The sequence below is a fragment of the Felis catus genome, chromosome C1 (genome assembly GCF_018350175.1).
Source record: "Felis catus isolate Fca126 chromosome C1, F.catus_Fca126_mat1.0, whole genome shotgun sequence".
NCBI lineage: Eukaryota > Metazoa > Chordata > Mammalia > Carnivora > Felidae > Felis > Felis catus.
The window spans coordinates 161,040,338-161,056,620 of NC_058375.1; the positions used below are offsets into that span (position 1 = coordinate 161,040,338).

The following is a 16,283-nucleotide window of genomic DNA, read 5'->3' on the forward strand; positions in this document are numbered from 1 at the left end:
ATTTTTCATTTCAGTTATAATATACTTCTCAACACTTGAATTTCAGTTTGGTTCTCTTATATAATTTATATATATTTTTTATTGCTGTTCTCTATTTGGGGAGATATCATCCTCTAACTTCAGTACTTTTAAAATGGTTTCCTTTAGTTCTTTCAAAATATTTAAAATAGCTGACTTAAAGTCATTAGTTTCCTCAGATATAGTGTCTCTTGATTCCGTTTTTTCCCCTGTGCATGGGCCATACATTTTTCTTTGCATCTCTTGTAATTTCTATTGAAAATTAGACATTCAAAATAACATAATGTGACAACTCTGAAGATCACATACTTACCCTCTCCCAAAGATGGGTTGTTTTGTTTGTTTAGTGACTGTTTAAACTATTTCTGTAAAGTCTTTATTCTGTAATGTGTATGGCCACATATACTTGGTTAGCTTAGTGATCAACTTATGATTGGACTGAGAGTTCCTTAAATACCTGCTGTCTTCCACTCTTTGTAAAGGGGCTCTGTGTGTATATTGGGGCACACTTTCGACACTCAACCCAGCAGTTGACAACTTCAAATTAACCTTTAGGTCCTGCTTATACAGAACCTCAAGGTCAGTCAGAGATGAAACCTTTCCTGAACGTGAACATAGCCCTGCACATAAGCATGACCTTCTAGATTCCCAGGATATCCCTGAGCTTTTGTAAGCCCCTAAAGACATCTCATTCCCTAGCTTTTCCTATTAAGGTTTTTAGTTAATTTATTGTTTGCCTTAACTGTTGTACACTGCTTTAGGCAAACTTCAGCTTAATCAATTATCTCTAATTGTTTTTGACATATTTCTGAGGATCAGGGGTGGATGTATACAAGACATTTTGCACTGGGGAGCTCAAAATCAGGCCAAAGAAAGATAGCCTTCCCAGTGGCTGCCAGGATGCCAGTTTCACTCTGATTGCATGTTACTGATGGGAGTGGAGATGGGGGCGGGAATAAGCCAAGTTAAAACACCACAGAGTCCACCGGTTTTGTTTTGCCTAAGTGTTCCCTAAATTGCTGCAAACCCTTGGTTAATTTCTGGAGTTCTGAACAAATTTGATTCTGACAGTATTTGCCTTTTTCTTGGTGCTTTCATGGATGAGAGACTCCTTTTTCTACAATTTTTGCTGATGTCCCTCTTGCTATTCTTTTTGAGAAGACTTTTGCTTATTCCATTTCCTGTTCCTTCATACAGGCCCAGTTTTAGATGTCAGGCTTTATTGTTTTGTTTGTTTTAACTGAAGCTTTGAAGATCTTTTCTTCAGCTCTGTTCTGAAATTTCATAATGATGTGACTTGGTGTGGGTTTTTTCTTACTCGTTGGTCCGGGCCCTTAGAATTTCCATTGTGTCCTTGGCACTTTCTTCCCTACTGCTTCACTTTTTGCTAGTCTTATTTGGAGGATGCTGGTCTTCATGAATTGATCTCTGATTTTCCTTATCCTTTTCTCCTGCTTTTTATCTCTTTAAACTTTTCATTCTACTCTGTGAGATGTCCTTGACTTTGAATTTCCAACTCTTCTATTGAATTTTCATTTCCACGATCTTATTGTAAATTTCCAGGAACTCTTTATTTTTTATTATTCCTTTTTTAGAGCATTCTGTTTCAGTTTTATCTTCTATTATCACTCTGAGGGTAGTAATAATAGCTGTATTTTTTAAAAAAATTAGTATGCCGGGTGCCTGGGTGGCTCAGTCGCTTGAGTGTCCAACTTCGGCTCAGGTCATGATCTCGCTATTCATGGGTTTGAGCCCTGCATCAGGCTCTATGCTGACAGCTCAGAGCCTGGAACCTGATTTGGTGTTTCCCTCTTTCTCTGCTCCTACCCCACTCGTGCTCTGTCTCTGTCTCTCTTTCAAAAATAAATAAACATTAAAAAAAATTTTTTTAATTAGTATGCCTTAACTCTCTACACTTTTCCCTCTGAATTTCTTTTTTCTGTTTATCTCTCTTGGCTGTTCATTTAAAAAGAGTGAGACACAAATAAATATATGGCAAATACCATCTGTGTGCTAAAAATGTAATGGGAATGCATCACTTTTTTTCAGCCCAGATGCTAAAGTATGTCTATTTTTTGGTTGTGTGTCAGCTATTTGCTCATTAAGGTTTACTTGATTCAAAGTAAGTCCCACATGTCTTCTGCTTTGGGGCCTCAGTTGTGCTACAGTATCGTCTTTCTCATACCTTTTTCTGTTTCTCTTTCATGTGTTTTTACATGTTGGTCTGTAGCTGTTTTCTTTCACTTGTGGTCATCCATCACAGCATAGATCAAGATTCACTGAGGTCTTAGACACTTAGCAGAGATTTGTCCTGTGCTGGTGGACAGGCTCTGTTTGGGGAATCTGTCTCTTTGGTGTAAAGAAAGCTTTATAATGACCTGGCAGTTCCATTCCTAGGTATATACGCCAAAGGACTGAGAACAGATACTCAAGCTAAAACTTATACAAGAAGGTTCAGAGCAGCATTATTCATAATAGCCAAAAACTGGAAATGGCCCAGATGTCCATCAACTAAAAAACAGATCAACAAAATGTGATATAGCCACATAATGGAATATTATTGGGCCATAAAAGGAATGAAGTATTGGTATCTGCTACAACATGGCTGCTACAACACTGGAAAGATGACACTAAGTAAAAGAAACCAATCACAAAAAACACATACAATTCTATATATGTGAAATGTCCAAAGTGGGCAAATGTATAAAGACAAGAAATAGACTAGTGTTTTCTTAGGAGTGTGATCAGTAAAGAGTCCAGGATTTCTTTTTGAAGTAATGAAAATGATCTAAAATTTGTGGTGATGGTTGTACGTATCTGTGACTGTATTAAAAACCATTCAGCTGGGGCGCCTGGGTGGCGCAGTCGGTTAAGCGTCCGACTTCAGCCAGGTCACGATCTCGCGGTCCGGGAGTTCGAGCCCCGCGTCGGGCTCTGGGCTGATGGCTCAGAGCCTGGAGCCTGTTTCGGATTCTGTGTCTCCCTCTCTCTCTGCCCCTCCCCCGTTCATGCTCTGTCTCTCTCTGTCCCAAAAAACAAATAAACGTTGAAAAAAAAAATTAAAAAAAAAACAAACCATTCAGCTTTTACATTTTACATAGGTGAATTTTTAAAAAAAAATTTTTTTTTTCAACGTTTATTTATTTTTTGGGACAGAGAGAGACAGAGCATGAACGGGGGAGGGGCAGAGAGAGAGGGAGACACAGAATCGGAAACAGGCTCCAGGCTCTGAGCCATCAGCCCAGAGCCCGACGCGGGGCTCGAACTCCCGGACCGCGAGATCGTGACCTGGCTGAAGTCGGACGCTTAACTGACTGCGCCACCCAGGCGCCCCTACGTAGGTGAATTTTATGGCATGTGAATTATTTCAATAAACTTTTTTTTTTTTTTTTAAAGAAAGGCTCATAAGGGTCTTGAACAGACTGTTCTAGAGGTCTCTAAAAACTCTACCCATATTAGGCATAGTCACTTGACTGCACCTGCTCCTGTTATCTCTACTCCTATTAAATGCTTGCTTTAATTTTCTTCAGTAGAGTTTTCATCCCTATCACTAATACTAGATTTTCAGGCTCAAGGTCTGCTTTTAGCATATTTATACAGATATGTAGAGAGAAAAATAATGCTGAATGATATGTATTAAAAAGTCAACACGATGGCTTAAAGTTGAGTTTTTATATAGTCTTTTTTTTTTTTTAATGTTTATTTATTTTGAGAGAGAGAGAGAGAGAGAGAGAGCAGGGGAGGGGCAGAGAGAGAGAGAGAATCCCAGGCAGGCTCTGCACTGTCATTGCAGAGGCCGGTGTGTGACTCAGTCTCATGAACTGAGCCAAAATTAAGAGGCGGGTTCCTGAGTGAGCCCCCCAGGCGCCCCTATATAGTCTTTATCCCATTCTTTTAGCTTATTCAAATTTTTGACATTTTTCACCTTTTTTCTCTGCTAAGAATCCTGTGAGACAATTGTTTTTTTCCAGCATTCGAATGGAGCTGCTCTTTCAGATTTGATGTTTATGCTGTATTCAGTAAATAACATAAATGTTACAGCCACATCTTTTAAATTAAAATGTAAATGTCTTGGTTCATACCCTGTTGGTGATTTTACAAACTTGACATTGATAAGCTCTTGAGTAAGAAACTTCAGGAGCTCTGGGTGAGTTTAGGGTTAATAAATCTCTTTCCTTTAGAGCTGTCATCAAGTTAGTAGTGGTTCATTTCCCTTGGACCTGAAATTCACGTGAATTAGCCCAGGGAGGCCAGTGTTATTGGAAACAGGAAGTTAGGGATAGTAACTCTTGGTTAGATGACATTGAGATGTGGTGATTTCACACACTAAAGAGAAAACTTTAAACATAATTGCCAGACTTCTCTTTCTAAGCCTTTTTGTTGACATTACTCTGCACCATGATCTCTTTCATAATCTCTTGATATTTCCTTTATGTAGGTTTGTTCCCATGATTCTAGATTTTTTTTCTTCAAATTATCTTAATCAGAAAATTTTTAATTTTCACATCTTTCTCAAGATATTTGTTGTCAGTCTTCCATTCTTAAATATGTACTGACCAACCATCTGCCCTTCTCTACTATTAATCCCTCCATCCCCTTTTCCACAGAACTCAAATACTCTGGTGTAATGTCATTTGGTACAATTCTCTTGGAAACTCTTTTGACCCGCTGGTTCCAGTTTATTATGTTTTTGGCTGCAAAACAAAAAGGGGTTACCTTTCTCAGTTTTTAACTACATTCCTATGGCTTAATTTACCCCCTTCACCTCTAATAAGATGACACTTCTCAAAGTCACCTCTGTCCTTTATGCTCAGCTCTCTGCTTTTCTAATACTGGCCTCTGGCTAGAAATCACTTCTTGTTTCCTACAAGATTGCTGTAATCTGTCTGGCCAAAGGTTAAGGAAAACCAGGAAGTATTTATTGAAGTCTACCTTTTAATCGTAATATCTATTCTAATATATTTAGTTGATATTTATGGAACACCCACGCTTCTTAGTCATGTTACCAGCAAACGTGCAGCAGAGCATTAAAGAATGAGTAACAAATTGATGGATCTCAGAAAATACTCAGAGCTCTTTATTAATGTTACTAAAATAAATCTCATCACTGGGCTTTGAATTCAAAGCCAAGAACAATTTCAAGCACGTGTACATACAGGTTCTGATTAAAGTCTTTATATATTTTTGCCTTATATTGTAATTTTCTAATTGTAGATATATCAAAGGCAAGCCATCAAATGGTATTTCAAAGCAGATTTTTATTTTAAAAATTAAAATATCTATGTAACTTTTATTATGAAAGTCGTATATATACATACTGTAAAGATATTTAAAGATCATATAAAAACTCAACTATAAGCCGTCTAGCCTATTGACTTTTTTTAAATAACGTGCTTTTAAACTTATTTGTGACCAAGTCTTTACTTTTATTTTTTTTACTTTTTTTAAGTATCTCTGCACCCAGCATGGGGCTCCAACTCACGACCCTGAGATCAAGAGTCAGGATGCTTTACCAACTAAGCCAGCCAGACATCCCTAGCCTAGTGACTTTTTAACCATTCAGCACTATCTCTCTGTCTGTCTATCTATTCATTTGTTCATTCATTCATATACACACATATGTTAAAGCAGATTTGTTTATGACAACTGTATAGTGTCATAGATAGTAAAATCAATTTAGATTTTGTGACAAAAGAAAATAACTGTAATAGATGAGAATGTAAACTATAAATAGGAAATAAGACCATGTTAACTATGAAGGAAACAGAATGAAATAGTCTGTAAATAAATTACTAAATTCCACCTACTGTATGATTTGAGTTGAGAAATGACATTAGAACAGTATAAAGACCAGTATACTTTAAAAACTCACCAGAAAGCTGTCTGGGGTTCTGTGAAGCTGAACAATGTCTTGTGGACCTCCTTCATGCCAGTATATACAGTTCTACATTATATGTAATGGCTCAATAGTATTCTATTTTAGAATGTGCATTAGTTTACTTAAATAGTCCTCTATTAAGATTGTAATCCACTTAGCGGAGCCTTCGATAGCTCAGTTGGTAGAGCGGAGGACTGTAGATTGTAATCCACTTTTAGCTATTCTACATAGTGCTGTGATGGATATCCTCATGCATACTTTGCATACTTCTAGGGAAAGCACTGTTGGGTCAAAGTGTACATGGATTTTGAATCTGATTGTCAAACCACCAGAAAGGATTAACAAATTTATTGTTACATCCAAGATAGACTTAGTTTATGCCCCATTCTGTTCCCACTGTACTGTTTGTGTGTGACTTGAGTAAATATACAGAGCCACAGCATTGACTCTGTATTGTGATGGAGTTTGTTATGTGTTAGAATTGTCCATACTGGAGGAGTTGTATGAAGTCTACCAGTGAGGAAACTGCTTACACTCGTAACTTGGATTGCATGGTACTCGTTTTTGAAAAGCAGTATTCTCCAGCCAGCAGCTGTGTGTTGGTGTTTTGCTGTTTATGGGACTTGGTCATAGGGCATGATCCTTTCTCACCGTAGATGAGTGACCGAGGAGGTGGTGTTCCTTTGAGGAAAATTGACAGACTCTTCAACTACATGTACTCAACTGCACCCCGGCCTCGTGTTGAGACATCTCGAGCAGTGCCCCTGGTATGTGATCAAGAAATAGTGAAGTACAAAAAAGAAAAAGAAAAGAAAGAATGAAGTGTGTTTTTGTGAATTGCCAAAAAAATAAAATAAGTACCAAATAAATTACCAAATAAATCAGGTAAGCACTTGTGTAGGGTACCCCTAAGGAAGAAAGGAAGCTAATAGAAAAACACTTTCCTCTAAATTTAAACAGCCTTTGGCTGGTTTCTTCTTTTGATTGAAAAGAGCACAAGACATGGGGCACCTGGGTGGTTTGGTCAGTTGAGCGTCTGACTTCGGCTCAGGTCATGATCTCACAGTTCGTGAGTTCGAGCCCAACGTCAGGCTTGTGCTGACAGCTCAGAGCCTGGAGACTGCTTCGGGTTCTGTGTCTCCCTCTCTCTGTCTGCCCCTCCCCTTCTCGCTCTGTGTCTCTTTCTCTCAAAAGTAAATTTTAAAACATTAAAAAATGTTTTTAATTTTTTATTTATTAAAAAAATTTGTGTTAATGTTTATTTATTATTGAGAGACAGAGAGAGACAGAGCATGAGCATGGGAGGGGCAGAGAGAGGAGGAGACAGAATCCAAAGCAGGCTTCAGGCTCTGAGCTGTCAGCACAAGCCCAACATGGGGCTCGAACTCACAAACCACAAGATCATGACCTGAGCTGATTGGACGCTCAGCCAACTGAGCCACCCAGGTGCCCCCAAAAAAATTTTTTTAAGAGAAAAGAGCACAAGACAAAGTATTGTTTTACAGTTCTCGTTGCCTCACTTGATAGTGATGTGTCAGTAGTGTTCATGTGGTTAACCATGTTTTGATACACCATGTCTAATGTGAAGACTAAATTACCGGTTTTACTAGCATTTGGCCAACACTGATTTAATCTTCAGTGTTGATTTCTTTTTCCTCAAGTACTGATAATTAGAAAGAACTCATATTCTAGACTCGGAAAAAAGACTAGAGGCTGATCATCTAATCACCAGCCTGGAAAAGGCTCAAATTATTTTTGTTGTGATGGTAGTTTTTATTGATCTCAGCTACCTATTTTCAGATATAATATGATCGGCTTTTGAACTGGTTCCATCCTTGTCCTCTAACCCCTAGAAAAGCACTTTGCCAAATCTCTGACCTGTAACTCTGGAAGAGCTGTTGTTCTGGGCTTTAAAACTTCTCTGACATATGCATTGGGGTTATGCAGTAACATGATGACATACAGTACCAGATTGATCTATTTTAGGTTCTTTCTAAGAAGTTCCTAGAAGGACTTTATTCTAACAGTTTTACTTGTTACACAGCACAGATTCTGTCATTACAACTGTAATATAGTTCATATTCTTACCATACTTTTAAAATGATTACTCCAGGGATGTGCTTCTCAAATTGAGATACATGTGCATCCATGTGCCAACAGGCAGACATGGTCAAATAATAAACAGGAGCATCTTCTTAGATTCTTTGTAATAACTATTGTAGAATTTTTATGAAGAGTGGCATAGAATACCAGTCCAGACTCTGGATCAAAACCGTCTGATTCCCTTCCCCACTCCACTCTATCCTGGCTATATAGCTTTGAGAAAATTATTGAACTTTTAATGCTGTAGTTTTCCTAACTTTAAAAATCAAGTTACTGTGAGGATTGAGTTAATATACATAGAATTACTTTTTATGGTGCCTGGCATGTAGTAAATGCCGTATAAGTGTTTGTTATTTAGGATGCAACACTTACGTGAATTTTTAAGAAAACAAGAGGTGTGGCGTGGCACAGGCTTCTCTGTACATCGACATAGACTTACCAAGGCTAAGACCACCATTAGGCCCTTACAGAGCTTCCCTCCTCGTGTCACAGCCACTTTGTAAGTAGACTCAGTAAGCCAGCACTGGGACAGCTGGAGAAGTGCCGCTTGACATCCACGGGTGTGACCATCTCGTCTACCTGGTTACTGAGTGCTTCCTCCATGTGGACACCTGGTGGGCATCTGCATGGACAGAATATCTTCACAGTGGAAGCCCGTTCAGAGACAACCATCCACATTTCTCTCTTCCAGACCTTCTTCTCATTAGTTACCCAGTTTTGTTCTAAGTCCCTGACCGGCCAGCCAGCTTCCTTGCCACTGCCTGTGAGTCCCTGTAGTTGCAGAACTCCCAGCTCTGCCCGCTGATAGGATTCACTTCACGCCCACCTCTCAGGCCTGCCTCTGAGAAGGGTCGTAGCGAAAGGGCAGTCCACTTTGGCTGGTGCTGGCAAACATGTAGGTCGTGGGTGCACCAGGCCCATGGTGTTCTCTTTCCTTGTTAACTGTTTATAGGGGAAGCCCTGTGAGTCCCTGTGTGTGGTTGAGGTAGAGGCAGGTGATCAAGTAGATCAGGTACCACGGGATCCTGAGCCACATGGCTTGTGCAGTTTCCTAGAGGCTATTTCTGGGACCATTTAATGCATCAATCAGGGTCCCAACCAAGGAACGAAATAGCTCATTCAAATTATAATGCAAGGAAGGCATATTGGCAAACAAATTACAGAGCTATGGGCAGGGGTAGTATAGGGATCCAGGGCTGGCAGCATAGAGCTGTTCCCACCCTGAATCAAAGGGAGAAGGAGAAGTTGGCAGAACCCAGAAGAAGAGACAGTAACAGAGCAGCTGCTTACACTCAGTGGTCCAGCCCCAAGGGAAGCAACTCAGCAGGAAGAAAGCAGAGGAATAAATATCCTGACTTGACTCCCCCTGAACTCCTACAGACTTCCCTATTGGCTGGACCCACTGGAAGCAGAGGGCAGGGGGATCCACTGATATAATCCTCCCGGGGCAAGGAGTAATGTGGAGAATGGGTTGTTGATTTGGAGGGATAAACAGAAACTCTGGTTGGAAAAGTCAAGTAATAAATGGTAGAGTTAGGTAAAGCCAGAGCCTGCATTTGTTAATAGCATTCTGATTCCCGAATCCACATAAACTCTTAACTGAAGTGTTAACATGGAATATCATCGAACATCTGACTTGGTGATAAAAACTGTTTTTACATTTGTCCAAATGTTTTGCTTTGCATTAAAGAATCTGTAGGATTTATTCAGGTAAAGAAGGCCATTCCAGATACTGGGAACAGGATGAACAAAGACACAGAAGTGAAAACTAACATTTGTTTGAGGAACTTAAGAGCAGGAGATTTGGTTCAGCTGGACTGGAAGGTGGGAGGCAGAGACCTGGTCTGATCAGGTCTTGAAAGCTCTTTTTAGAAGCTTGAATTTTATCTCAAGGCAGTGGGTTGGGGATGGCGGGTGGGTAGGGCGTGGTGTTAGCGGTGATGTGCTTTGTAGGTTTTTAAGCAGGGAAGTGACTTGTCAGTGCGTAGGAAAGTGGACCTATTATTGATCTATCCAGGTTCAGAACTCAGGCTGGAAATTCATGGTATGAAGTCAAAAGATGTATGTATCTCTGAGGCTGCAACAAAGCTTTTTCTACTCTTGCTCCTAAGAGAAAGAACATGTTTTATGTGATATTGCCGAAAGCAATACCGGGATACTGTAGAGCATGGCAGCGAAGAAAAGCAATGTGCTGTTCTAGATCTACAGGAGTCATTCTACAGAAAAAAGAATGAGTTTTAAATGACCAGCGGGGAGTCATCTAATGTAGTACCCAACTAGGCTTCCGTCTGATCAGTATTAGTAGTTAGGTATTAATGATCTCTTGCATGCAGGCTCTGATAGCCATGGGATACTCAGAAGCATTTATTTTAACTAGAAAAGTATTTTACTGTGTGGCTTTCTGAATAGAATTTCATTTTTCTCATCAAACAGGCTGGTTTTGGTTATGGATTGCCCATATCACGTCTTTATGCCCAGTACTTCCAAGGAGACCTAAAGCTATATTCTCTAGAGGGTTATGGGACAGATGCAGTTATCTACATTAAGGTAATAACATAGTCTTTTTGATTTAATAATACTTCTTTCGGTTATGAGAAAAGATGCCAATATGTAGCTTTAATGAAATTTTCTTTTACCTCATTGCTATTAAAATATAAAAATGTGGTTTTTATGTAGGATCTCATCTATATTCACAAATGATCTCTTTGACTATGGGAAAAGACAGACTCTAATCTGAAATGATCAGGACTATGGTTGTTAGAAAAAAAGGTTGAAGTGGGGAATCATATACCACCTCACGCCGGTCAGAGTGGCTAAAATGAACAAATCAGGAGACTATAGATGCTGGAGAGGATGTGGAGAAACGGGAACCCTCTTGCACTGTTGGTGGGAATGCAAACTGATGCAGCCACTCTGGAAAACAGTGTGAAGGTTCCTCAAAAAATTAAAAAAAGATCTACCCTATGACCCAGCAACAGCACTGCTAGGAATTTACCCAAGGGATACAGGAGTGCTGATGCATAGAGGCACTTGTACCCCAATGTTTATAGCAGCACTTTCAACAATAACCAAATTATGGAAACAGCCTAAATGTCCATCAGCTGATGAATGGATAAAGAAATTGTGGTTTATATACACAATGGAATATGACTTGGCAATGAAAAAAGAATGAAATATGGCCTTTTGTAGCAACGTGGATGGAACTGGAGAGTGTGATGCTAAGTGAAATAAGCCATACAGAGAAAGACAGATACCATATGTTTTCAGTCTTATGTGGATCCTGAGAAACTTAACAGAAGGCCATGGGGGAGGGGAAGGGGAAAAAAAAAAAGTTAGAGAGGGAGAGAGCCAAACCATAAGAGACTCTTAAAAACTGAGAATAAACTGAGGGTTAATGGGGGGTGGGAGGGAGGGGAAAGTGGGTAATGGGCATTGAGGAGGGCACCTGTTTGGATGAGCACTGGGTGTTGTATGGAAATCAATTTGACAATAAATTTCATATTAAAAAAATGAAGTGGGGAATCATAAGAAGTTATATATCATAGAAGTTTAATTTTAATATAAAACACATGAATGGACATTGATCCACCAATCTTTTTTTGATGTACTGCCATGGTCTTTTCTTTGAATAGGAGTCTGCAGATTCAAGTTTCAGTAGTCTTTCTTGCAGAAGCTATACTTATAATGCATTCTTTTGATTTCTTTAAACAAAGAAACAATCAAGTGCATAATCCTTTCTTATTTATATGTAGTCCCTTACAGATGTCTTCTGACTCGGATTTGATGGCAATTTTTATGTGACTTTCGTTCATAAGTCTTTCCAAAGCATTCATCTTAGTTTTCAAAGAACCTGCCCCCACCCTTGTTTTGCATTTTGTTTAAGCAGTACTTGTTTAGTACTTGATTACATTATGTAATTACAATGATAGAAGTGCCTAACAGATTTGGGAACAAGCACAGGTGATTCTTGGTAAGCATATAGCTCACCTTGTGGGAGCACAAGCAGTTAGCCTACTGGCCTGTGATGTTCCATGTGTTTATGCAAAGATCAGCATATTTTACAGGGTTAGAGAGTACTGAGCCCCATCAGCCCACTGGTACCTCATATAGTGACTCAAGTTTCTTGGTCTGGCCACTAGATGGCACCTATTTTATAGGAAATGCTGAAGACTGTATATTGGAAAAACTAAATTTATCTGAAAAGGTTAAATTCTTCCAAGATAATAATTTTTTTTTTCAAACCAGCTCAATTGTGAGTAACTTTAAAAGGGCGACATGAAGGTAACATTTTTATTAGCAAATGTAACATTTTTGATCTAGCCTACAGAAGAATAAGGGGTTCTGGCAGTTCTGGCATATTTAAAGAGAATATATAGGTGAAAGGTTTTTAATTCCACTTCGGAAAAAAATAGAAGACAGGAATCTTATAAAATCATTAAAATCAGTGTCAAAGACCTTCCTTACCATTATCGGAAAGAGATTTCCTGTTCAATATTTGCTGCATCTTAATACCTGTGGCTTAACGTTGAATTCCTGCTAAAATATCTTAACTTGAAGAAGATCAGGAAAAACATAGTCTATCTCAGATTCCACTGATTTACAGGAAACTGAAATAGAACAGTGAATTAATGGTGATGGTATGTTGGAAACATGGAATTATGTACAAGGCAGAAATCCCATATGCCATAACAAATTGGTGGCTTTAATGGTAGGAGAAGAAACACAGGATCAAACCCAAGGCCAAGAATTTTTCAAGCAAAAGCCAAGACGCCTTAGACATAGTTTTGTATTTATCGAGAATCTTTTTAGGATGGCTGCTGAAAAAAATAGTATTTCTTCTAACAAATAATTGAAATAGAGTTCATTAAATGATTGTATAATTATATGTTAAGGTACATATGTCAATTTTTATGCTTTTACACTTAACTGATTTTTTCAGTTAACCAAGGTCTGGGTCGTGTTTTTATAAGAGGCATCTCCTTTCCCTGTGTAAAATTTCAATCCAGCAGCTTCCAGGCTGGCTGGACAATTACTGCAAACAAAACAGTAAAGCAATATGCACACCCAGCAGTGCAATAGACTTAGTAAATAATGCGTTTCAAATATGTACACTGTTTCATAATGTACGTACATTGCTGTTAATGATTAGTAAAATACGAATCCAATAAAGTACTGTTTAATTCGTAATGACCTTTTTGCCATTGTATATTTTCTCAAATAGTGGATTCTAAAAACAAAGCGCCAGACTTTTAAGTCTTGCTCTTTCTTTCAGGCTCTGTCAACAGACTCGATAGAAAGACTCCCGGTGTATAACAAAGCTGCCTGGAAGCACTACAACACCAACCATGAGGCTGATGACTGGTGCGTCCCTAGCAGAGAACCAAAAGACATGACAACATTTCGCAGTGCCTAGATCCGTTCGGGACACCTGGAAAATCCAAATGTGGCTTCTGTATTAAATTTGGAAGGGATGATGTTCAGAACCACATTATACCAAATACGTCATGTGTTATTTTCAGAATTAACTATTTGGGTAGAATAGATGGAAAGTGAATTCCATTTATGTCCGTCAAGGCTACTAAAGGATGAAATCATACCTATTTTACACTTATATTTTCACAGTTAATTGAGCATATTTTTAAACACCTGTAGTTTTGGTCAACTTTTCTCTTTATGGTAGACTTCAGAAGCACGGAAGTCTTTGGGTTTCTACGCAAAGCTGTGTGTGTGTGTGTGTGTGTGTGTGTGTGTGTGTGTGTGTTTCAAAGAACTTTTCGTTCATGTCTGCTAGAAACATTTTCTTCATAATACTGATGAGCTAGTTAGCCATCCTTCTGTTTTGGAGTTGTGCCATCCTTCATTAGTGTGTAATGACAGCTGTAATAAGACAGTCTTCAGATGTACCAGTGACTGACTCTAAGTGAAGCAGAAAACAGTTGCCGTGTTAGTGAAGCAGCAGCCACCTTTCAGCCTCTACCTGCACTGTCTTCATTCTGAAGGTGATTTATCATTTTTTAGTTTCATTGCAAGGGATTGTAATAAGTTCCCTGTGAAGCTAAGCCAAGATTGTAGGCAGTCTCCCCTGAATGTGCTTCTTGTGATTAATGCAGGGGGAAATTTTTATACTAAAAACAAACTAGCAGCTGCTAAAATTCTAGAAAAGAAATTGAGGGCAAAGCAGTGAGTCCCCAAAATTGAACTATAGATTATCGTGATTATCTGGGGGAACTTTTGAGACGGAGAGCTTTTCTGGGTTCTACTCCAGACATACAGACAGAATCAGACTGTCTGTGGCTGGAGCCCAGGAATCACAATCTTTAAAACGCTTCCCAGATGAGTCTGATGCCTCACCCAGTTAGGAAACCACTCTTTTAAAGTGAGTGACCATACCACATTTCCTAAAGTAACAGAGATCTTTAGGTTTTGATTCTCACTTACTGAAAGGTCAGACTTCTAGACTCCAGGAAAAGACCAGCACTCTCAGGCCTGGTGCAATTAAAAGCATAATTAAAAGCTGGAGACAAATTGATTGTGTGAGAACAGTCAAGTAACCAAAGGATCAGAACCATAAATGGATAAGTATTGACAAAGAACATATATTTTACAAGAAATGTTTAGATTCTGTTGTCAGGAAAACTTCAGCTAGGGCTTAGTAACAATTCTTTGCATTCATATGGTAATTTGTAGTTTACCAGTACTTTGCTAGATTATGATAACTCTGTTGGGCCTTAAAACAGTTACAGAGCTGGTGGTATCATCCTCGATTGGAGACTCAGAGGGTGGTCCAAAGTTGCACAGAATGGGAGGCAGGGCCTGAGCTCTACCCGCTAATGACTGTCAGCCGCCAAGTCTGGGAGACCATGAAGTTAGAGGACCTTGTGAGTCATACCTCATCATGTAAGGTGACAGGGAAATATAGTGAAAATAAATTTAAGGTAAGATTTTAAATGTTTAAAGAACAGCTTTACTACTTAAACGTGGGGAACTTACATTGGGTGGAAACACCTCACTTTCAAAAGGATTAAATTAGTTTAACAATTCTATACACATTTGTAAACTGGAAGGGATGTAATAGGGCAGTTAGTCCAGGATCCTCACTTGAGAGGTGATAGTCCTGAGACTTGGGGTGTGTGGTTTGCCCAGGGTTCTTAGCTAATTCGACCAAATGTTGGAAAAAGAGATCTTTTACCTAATCTATATTGTTCCTTAATTATGGATTTTGTGAAAAGTAATAGGATATGCTAGTGGATGATTTATATTAGTTAAAAGTGTTATAACTTTTTAGCTTTAAATTACACCTTTTTTGTAATGATGAAATATTTTAGAATTCTTTGAATCAAAATACTCTTTCCTAAATAAGACATTTGTACAACTGACATAAACTTGATGTTTTACTTATAAAACACTTTCTCTCCCCCCACCCAAAATTAAAGGAAAAGTGAAATGTTTTCCTTTAGCTTCTTTTTAAGGTATAACAACTTTTTTACCTTGTTATGTGGTAATGGACAAAAGATTACATACAAAAATATTTGGGGGCTAGCATTCGCCTCGATGGTTTCAAATCATTGTGCTCCTTGAAAAGTTTTTAGATTCTTAGGCTGTTTCGTCCACCAGCATTTAATGTGATGCCATGCAGCTATAAAAATATACTGAAGGATTAGCAGTGGATACTAAGTGATTTTTATAATCTGGGCATTTAATGAATGTGCCAACATTTTTTAGGAAGAATCGCAAAAATATCCTCCCTATACTTAAATTACTGGCTGGCTTTAGATGTCTTCATACTTAATAGTGATCACTTTCTTGCACTGAAGTTTTTACATGAAGATGTTTAAGTGGAAGTCTACCATATTATTTTATAAAATGTTTTGTGTGTGGCAATAAACTGAAAACATGAATTAACTCTTATTTGGAAAATTAATTGGGTCAATTTAGGTTTTCAAAAATATACTTTTTAAATTAGAATCTCTTCCATCATCAGGTGTTGACGTTCTAGAAGCGTTCAAAATGTGGCTAGGTGGCTTACACCCAAGTCTCACTATCTTCAGTAGAGAAGATTTTTGGAACTTGATCTCCAATGTGTGTATTCTAATGGAGAAAGCAAAAGGTAGAATTTGTGTGGTTTGAGTTATCCTAGATTTTCACTGTCCAAACATCCACAGAAGACTGACTATATTAGTGAAGATCTTCTGTTGTGTGAGTTTTGAAAGGTTATATTAATGTGCCCTTTGAATAAGTTTTCACAATGTAAGTAACTGTAGGAAAGGTCTTAATTTAACCAGTA

General features: G+C 38.5%; 1 protein-coding gene across 2 annotated transcripts in view; it reads left to right on the forward strand.

Annotated features, from left to right (window-relative positions):
- The window catches only part of PDK1 (pyruvate dehydrogenase kinase 1), a 33,123-nt gene extending 17,222 nt beyond the window's left edge, over window positions 1-15,901 (forward strand). Inside the window, exons 9-11 of one of the 2 annotated variants that reach the window (XM_003990864.6) lie at window positions 6,553-6,663; window positions 10,433-10,546; window positions 13,272-15,901. In XM_003990864.6, coding sequence (XP_003990913.1) covers window positions 6,553-6,663; window positions 10,433-10,546; window positions 13,272-13,412 — 366 coding nt within the window. In that variant the 3' untranslated portion in view covers window positions 13,413-15,901. The remainder of the gene's footprint in view (window positions 1-6,552; window positions 6,664-10,432; window positions 10,547-13,271) is intronic. The other variant, XM_045033952.1, reaches the window with a different exon arrangement.
- The last annotated feature ends 382 nt before the right edge of the window (window positions 15,902-16,283 follow it).